The 8,420-nt window shown below is 40.9% G+C and overlaps 1 protein-coding gene across 3 annotated transcripts in view; it reads right to left on the reverse strand.

The window, feature by feature from the left end:
* LOC128695853 (pancreatic triacylglycerol lipase) overlaps window positions 1-8,134 on the reverse strand; it is a 36,556-nt gene extending 28,422 nt beyond the window's left edge. Inside the window, exons 1-7 of one of the 3 annotated variants that reach the window (XM_070092885.1) lie at window positions 8,006-8,134; window positions 5,141-5,347; window positions 3,776-4,059; window positions 3,218-3,431; window positions 2,838-3,002; window positions 1,019-1,147; window positions 512-642 (exon numbers count right to left, since the gene is read on the reverse strand). In XM_070092885.1, coding sequence (XP_069948986.1) covers window positions 512-642; window positions 1,019-1,147; window positions 2,838-3,002; window positions 3,218-3,431; window positions 3,776-4,059; window positions 5,141-5,342 — 1,125 coding nt within the window. In that variant the 5' untranslated portion in view covers window positions 5,343-5,347; window positions 8,006-8,134. Of the gene's footprint in view, window positions 1-511; window positions 643-1,018; window positions 1,148-2,837; window positions 3,003-3,217; window positions 3,432-3,775; window positions 4,060-5,140; window positions 5,348-6,754; window positions 7,671-8,005 lie in introns of those variants that run through there. The other 2 variants (XM_070092884.1, XM_070092886.1) reach the window with 2 other exon arrangements.
* Between the last annotated feature and the right edge of the window lie 286 nt (window positions 8,135-8,420).

The raw sequence follows: 8,420 nt of genomic DNA on the forward strand, positions 1-8,420 counted from the left end.
ACAGAAGAGGCCTTCCTCAACACTAAGGACTTTTCACATTAGGAGGAGAGAGGAATCGTGTGGGAATCGAACTGGCAGCCCGACAGCCAAGCTGATCAGGCAGTCACCATGTAAGCCTGGTGAGGCTGCAGGAGTGGAACTCACAGAACCAGACACAGTTTCTGTGACCACTGTGAAAGGTGTTTCCTGAATTAGTGATCCAGCAGTATGGTATGTAAGATTCATATCATTATACTGTCTCGTTGCATGTTCTTAATTTCATGTAGCTAATCCTAAACAACAGTTTCTTGCCTCATGATTACCCGGGTCTTCTGTCTTCTCACTAACTTATTACTGGTCATTACTGCCTTAGCTCAACACGACAGAACATTTCTTACATGGCATTTCCTTCAAATCAACATTCTTGGAAATTCCAACAGTTGTCGTGCTTGATACAGAATATTATCAACTAACACGACTAAGTAATATGGCAATTGTAAAAGGACAAATCAACAACGCTTCAAGTGCTCACCTTCAGGTAGAGCTTGTATGAGGAACACTGGAAGGCCATGTAGGGACAGGGGGAGAGGATAGAGTCAGTAAAGAGCTTGGGGGCCCGGAAATGGTTGCACGCCACCAGCTCCTTCTGTGCAGCGTCCAGACCTGCAGGAAGCGGCCACCAGTTAGTGAAGAAGATCACAAAATTAATTAATTACATAGCGAAGAGTAGTGCAACAATACTAAACTATATAACATTAGCTATATTATCTTGGATGTGTTAATTCAGTAAAAATATATTTCCTTTCCTTGTAAAATGTATTTATATAACACACTATATATATATATATATATATATATATATATATATATATATATATATATATATATATATATATATATATATATATATATATATATAGAAAAAATTAGATGTAGTTTATTGTAAAATTATTCCTGGTGTTTTAATGTGTGTTAATCTAGAACATTAGGAATTTTTTACGACGGTGCGACCTTAAAGTAAAAAAAAATCGTGACTGACCTTCGTAGAGGCTGAGGCCGTCAGTAAGAGCCGTCAGGGGGACGCGACTGAGGGAGTCACAACCGGGTTGACTCCGACCATCGTTGGGGTAAAAGTCAAGGTGACCTACTGGTTGCCTTAACCCATAACCTGCGGAAACACACCTGAGCTCAGCTAGACTGTCAGCGAGTTTATAATACTCACTAATACTTATACTTACTACTAGCATTATCCTGTAATGAAGCAAGCAAGTGGCTTTCTGTGATAATGAAATTCTTGCTTGCGGACCTGGGAATTTAGGACCATAATGGAGAACAACATTCCCACAATAGGCTTTGTGGCTCTGATAAATCGGCAACATGAAAACAAAGTTGGTTTCTCCTGTTCTGTTGCATAACAACCTGACTTTTAAGAATCCATAGCAGAACCATGAAGAATAAGCCGCAATTTCGTGGCTGGAACAGTACCATGGCTGGAACAATACTGTGGCTGGAACAGTACGGTGGCTGGAACAATACTGTGGATAGAACAGTACGGTGGCTGGAACAATACTGTGGCTGGAACAGTACGGTGGCTGGAACAATATTGTGGATGGAACAGTACGGTGGCTGGAACAATATTGTAGATGGAACAGTACGGTGGCTGGAACATTACTGTGGCTGGAACAGTACGGTGGCTGGAACAATATTGTGAATGGAACAGTACGGTGGCTGGAACAATATTGTGGATGGAACAGTACGGTGGCTGGAACAATACTGTGGCTGGAACAGTACGGTGGCTGGAACAATATTGTGAATGGAACAGTACGGTGGCTGGAACAATATTGTGGATGGAACAGTACGGTGGCTGGAACATTACTGTGGCTGGAACAGTACGGTGGCTGGAACAATATTGTGGATGGAACAGTACGGTGGCTGAAACAATATTGTGGATGGAACACTTAACAAGTAACCCACAATACAGAGAGAAATATTAGACGTTTCGTGCAGTTCTAGACTATCATCAAGTCCAGGACTTGATAATAGTCCAGGATGGGCTGAAACATCGTTCAAAGTTTTCTCTCTAAATCGTAGGTCAGGCGTCACAGCACAGCCGTAGTTGATTTCTTCATGATGACGAACCTCCCAGTTTCATCAGCAACTTATAAACTATGTTTTGGAGGTCCACTGCCAAGGGAACTCTCACTAATGTGGAATATTGAGACACTTATGCAACATATGGGAATCTTTATTCAGGAAACGTTTCGCCACACAGTGGCTTCATTAGTCCAATACAAAGAAGGTGTGAAGAGAGGAGGAGTTTGAGGTAATCAGTCCCTCAGCCTGGAGTCGATGATGGACTGATTACCTCAAACTCCTCCTCTCTTCACACCTTCTTTGTATTGGACTGATGAAGCCACTGTGTGGCGAAACGTTTCCTGAATAAAGATTCCCATATGTTGCATAAGTGTCTCGATATTCAACTTGTCGGTTTTTCAAAACCATTCGTCACATCTCACTAATGTGTTTAAATTCATTTAGTGAAGACGCCATTCATTGCAAAACGTGACCTTTAGTAAGTTTTTTCAAGAGTGAAAAAAACACTCGGAACTAAGAAGCCACTCAGGACTGAATAAGCCACTCAGGACTAAATAAACCACTCAGGACTGAAAAACCACTTGTGGTGAAACATTTCCTTTAATAAATGTCCTAAACAACCACAACGTGTCGTTACGACCCTACCATTTATAACCAATGCCTAATCTTATCATAACAAAGTTTGTTAATAAATAAACCATCCACAATTTTGTGATTTTTTTCTCAGCCATTAAAAAGAACACATACTTGAGTGCACTACATACCAACACCCAGGTTGAAGATGGAGTCTGCGTCAGTGTGGATAACGTCCACAAAGAGAGCGTCGGATGGGTCCAGACGGACGCTGGGTGGCATGTACTGGAAGAATGGTTCAGCTGGGTCTAACCCGGTGATCCTTCCCAGCTTGGACACCCTCTCTCCAGCATACCCTGTGGCAGTTAGTACAAAGCTGCAGCGGTTACAGGAACATGATTCACCAAAAATCTCCTTTTGTAAGAAAAACTTGTATGATGCACCTTCCTGCAGTGTATAAAGATAGTAACCTACATGTTTAATGCACCTTCCTGCAGTGTGTCATGAGAGTAATCTGTATGAGGTACCTATCTGTAGTGTGTCAAGACAGTAGCTTGTATGATACACCTACCTGCAGTGTGAGAGCCAAGTGAATGACCTATTATGTGGACATCAGTTGGGTCAAGACCAACGTTGTCTTTGAGCCAGTTAATTAAGTGGGCGACCTCGAGCCCCACCACTCTAGTGTTGGCTGTGGCCTGAGAGTATAGGGCCTGAGACCCGCCAGACCAGTCCACCGTCACCACGTTGAAGTCGTCGTATAGCAAAAGGGCCCGAACCATGTCCTGGTAGGAAAAGTTGTACATATACTAGTGATCTTTCTCTTATTCTTTCATAGCTTGTCGTACAATCTTGGAGTACATGGGAAAGACAGAGCAGAGAGTCCACACAGAGGAGGCCTGGTCACAGACCGGGCCGCGGGGGCGTTGACCCCCGAAACTCTCTCCAGGTAAACTCCAGAGGGTATCTGCAGAGATGAACTATCTTTCTACTTCTGTCTGGACTCTAGATTAAGGACTGTGCATTACCTTTTTGGATGAGACAAGGACAGAAAAGCAGAAAGCTATCATATTCAAGAGTTGAAAACTACACAATTATTAAAAAATGAATTTAAAGTGTTTTTATTTACCCACATCCATGTTTCTGTGTTGGTCTCCAGGTATCCATGTATAATAATCTTAGTTTTTCTCTTGGGGTTGAAGGAGGTGTTGAGAACCTTACTGATATTGACACCCTCCACTGAGGTGCCCTGTCGGTCCTCCCGTGTGTGGACTGTGAATACCACGTTGATCTCCTTCCGAGTATTAGGAGGAAGGTTGAGTGGTCGGTGGATAGCGTGGAAAAAATCCTCATGTGTAAGTAGGCAGCCCAGCTCCTCATAACATACTTCGCTGAATTCATCCTCACCCTCTCCTATATAATGGGGAGATAAATCTTGACTGGGAAATGTATGAAGGTAGTCGAAAAGTTTAGTGTATATACACGTCAACGAAACATTTCATAAATTAATTTTGATAAAAAGAACATTTGGAACATTTAAATCTACATTTAGGCTAAGTTTTGCTCGCTAGAAGCTTAGTCAAACCTGGCTGAGCCTTTACAAAGATCTTGACGAGAGAAACGTTACCTAAATAAGTATTTAAACGTTACAGATGTGTTCATTTACTTATTGATTGTCGGTAAATTTACACCAATCATACTTTATATCGTTAATGTTTAAGTTTCAAGGTTAGGCTAAGTAAGATTTGTCAGGAAAAAGGACAAGCGTTTCTTGACGCGGGTCTTAGTTTCATGATGACCTGCCACTGAAGCTTTTGGTCATCTAACCGAAACCTTCCACTGGATAACCGGTCGACAATGACACCCTGGTAATTAATCTAGAGATCAATGAAGTGCCTAGAAGTATAATAGCAAGAATAATGCGGTATATGTCGCAGATTGTCCCTCGGCAGATTGTAATGGGGTAATGGAGCACCTTTTTAGCACTAAGATAACCTGGTTAGTTTTTAGTAAATGATGTACAAGTTGCCCATAGAACATATGTTTCCCAAAGAGAAATTAGATCACATAAAAATGATGCCAGGTGAATGAATAGAGACGAGAATGGATGAATTGAAAGAGAAGAAAGGAATTTGCAGGCGCATTAAAAGAGGAAAGTCAGGTTACTAACTAATATTAAAAGAGATATGTACAAGAGGGAAAAGAAATACTAAACGAGTCTCTAAAACCAAAGTTGCGAGGGAATCCCAGACCAATCCGATAGGATTCGTTAAGTGTAGGTTTGTATTTATCTTGGTATACGTGTATAGTCTAAGATGGTAAGTACGTATATATTCTTTCAAGTGTACATATTCCCTATAAACCTAAATAAACTTAGTTACTTTATGCCTGAAGTGGAGGATAAAAGAAATGCTTAGTTAAACTCTTTTAAATGTAATTGGCAAGGAAAAAAAATAAGCGAACATTAACACATCTCGTTGAGAAATCAACTGACTGCTTGTGATCCTGGACTGAAACTGCTTGATGAAGGGCCGGTAGATGGGATGGACGGCCGCCCGTAAAACATTGCCGATGACTGGAAGTTCTCTCAGGCCGGACATCATCTCCTGCAGGAAGGTTTCCTGGTTCTTCTGAGGTGCCACCGTCGCTGCCACTATCATCAGCCACCATACTCGCATTCTGCCGCACCACACCATCTTGCCTGCCGGAAATACAGTGCAGATATGACGTATTATTATTATTATTATTATTATTATTATATATATATATATATATATATATATATATATATATATATATATATATATATATATATATATATATATATATACATATGTCGTGCTGAATAGGCAGAATTTGCGATCTTGGCTTAAATAGCAACGTTCATCTTGCCATATAGGACAAGTGAAAATTTGTGTATGCAATAATTTCGCCAAAATCATTCTAAACCTAACGAAAAAAATATATTTCACTGTGTTTGTTTAGTATTAAATTACTGTAAACAAATGTAAAATGTATTTAGTTGGGTTAGGCTAAAATAAATTGTTCTTGTTATAATAAGGTTAGGTAAGTTCTCTAATTTTTTTTGGTGCAAAATTAATTTTTTTTACATTAACATTAGTGAAAATATATATCTTTAAACATATAAGAGAAAATTTTAGAAAGAATCTAATTTTAAATAAGTTCTTGCTAATTGACCAGTTTTACATATTCGGCACGATATATATATATATATATATATATATATATATATATATATATATATATATATATATATATATATATATATATATATATATATATGTATATATATATATATATATATATATATATATATATATATATATATATATATATATATATAGTGTCTGTGTGTATACATCATGGAACAATTGCGTTCGATGTTCCAGAGATAGGATGCTAGCAAGCAGGAGGGAGGAAGTAGCTACCGTTATTGTAGCTCTTTACGGTCACTGACTCAGTCTAGTCATCTTCATTTCATTCATATAATACAAACACACTTATGACAGCTTTGTAGATGAATATAAATTCCTACCATAACTTATCACAGCGGTTCCTTTAAGGTGAATATTAATATACATTTACGTATACTGTTCCCTGGACGGCTGAAAGACATGACAAGCATGTATCAGACATACATGACAGATATGACAATCAGATATACACAACAAACACGCATGACAAATGAGAAAAAATGCTTTCTTGTCGCCTTACAACAATTTCTTGCAGCTTTTCTGATCAGCTTTATGGGCTAAGCGGAAATAAGTGAAACCCGTTCCGGCAGAGGTACAAGACTTGTTCACGTCTAACTTAACTGCAGTACCGTCACGGTATAACACGACGGTGGTCACAGTATAACACGACAGTGGTCACAGTATAACACAACGGTGGTCACAGTATAACACGACAGTGGTCAAAGTATAACACAACGGTGGTCACAGTATAACACGACGGTGGTCACAGTATAACACAACGGTGGTCACTGTAAAACACAACAATGGTCACAGTACAACACAACGATGGTCACAGTATAACACAACAATGGTCACAGTATAACACGACGGTGGTGCAGAAGTAGGTTACTTACGGTACACTGAGTCTTCTCGGGCGAGGGACTCAGTAAATGGCGTTTCCCTGATCACTAAACAACTGTTTCTCTCTCTCTGGCCTGACGTTCCAGCGTTTAGCTTGCTGCCTTACTGCCTCTGTCGCTCGAACTGTATATGGTCCAGACTTGATCAAGTACAGACGTTGTGCACTAAAATTTCCACAAACTCCTGATAGAGTGTCATTGTATGCTTTCTTGGTAGCTTTCACAACAGCTCTCGTGTAAACGAGTTTTTTCCTGAATCCGACTTTATGTATCCCATTTTCTCATAGTTTCTTAAAATTTATATTTGTTTAATGTTTTCAATAATTTTTAAAGATCTTGATTCCATTTAGCATTCTAATTAGTAGCTGTGGATGATGTGTTAAAAATGGAAGCAGTGACACAGAGGACAATGATTTTTTACTGGCTTTCACCGATTCGTTGTTTATTAATTCAGTGTAACACGAGGGAAGAGGTGGACGCTTCAGTCAGGGTGGCAGAGACTCCCCAGGGGAGAGGTGGACGCCTCAGTCAGGGTGGCAGAGACTCCCCAAGGGAGAGGTGGACGCTTCAGTCAAGGTGGCAGAGACTCCCCAGGGGAGAGGTGGACGCTTCAGACAGGGTGGCAGAGACTCCCCAGGGGAGAGGTGGACGCTTCAGTCAGGGTGGCAGAGACTCCCCAGGGGAGAGGTGGACGCTTCAGTCAGGGTGGCAGAGACTCCCCAGGGGAGAGGTGGACGCTTCAGTCAGGGTGGCAGAGACTCCCCAGGGGAGAGGTGGACGCTTCAGTCAGGGTGGCAGAGACTCCCCAGGGGAGAGGTGGACGTCTCAGTCAGGTTGGCAGAGACTCCCCAGGAGAGAGGTGGACGCTTCAGTCAGGGTGGCAGAGACTCCCCAGGGAAGAGTTGGACGCTTCAGTCAGGGTGGCAGAGACTCCCCAGGGGAGAGTTGGACGCTTCAGTCAGGGTGCCAGAGATTCCCCAGTTTTATTTTATGATGAAAAAAGTCACTTTTCGCTCACGTAAACATGACTCTCCTAGTAAAAATATTAATAACTTTCTGCGTATTACAATGAAAGATAATGTTTAGGCAGTCATTTTCCACCCGGTGTAGTAAACAAGATACTCCCTCTTGTTGTGTCTATCACTAATAAACATTTCAGCAGTGAAGACCCAGAAATTACTAGTACAGTGCCGGGAATGTCCCGTTGCCAGAACTCCTGCTGGTGCTACCTACGCTGCCACTCACCACTGTCTCAAACACACACTGGAAGGGTAGTGGCAACAGTGGTAACTCGGAGTCTCGTCTCGGTTTTGGGTGCTTTCACCTGGCCAGGTTGGTGAGCAACTCTCTGGAAGAAAGAGTCGTGCAGGTGAGTAGCTGACAGTAGTCTAGGGATGTAAATATACTTGGGGGTAGGAGATATTTTTTTTGCAATTACTTTTATTAGATACACATTAAAGTGCGAATACTTTTTGCTGATTACTTTAATCCTTCCAGTAGGACTAGAGTTTCTTACACATTGGCTGTGGCCGATGTATGATTTTAGTAAATCTGGAGTTCATTACTCACTTCAGTTTCATTTTCCTCAGAATACAACCCACAACAGTTGAATGACTCTCAGTTATATATTTTTTCCTGCTAGGTGAGCAGGGAGGTAGTT

Source organism: Cherax quadricarinatus, chromosome 41 (genome assembly GCF_038502225.1).
Source record: "Cherax quadricarinatus isolate ZL_2023a chromosome 41, ASM3850222v1, whole genome shotgun sequence".
NCBI classification, from domain to species: Eukaryota; Metazoa; Arthropoda; class Malacostraca; order Decapoda; family Parastacidae; genus Cherax; species Cherax quadricarinatus.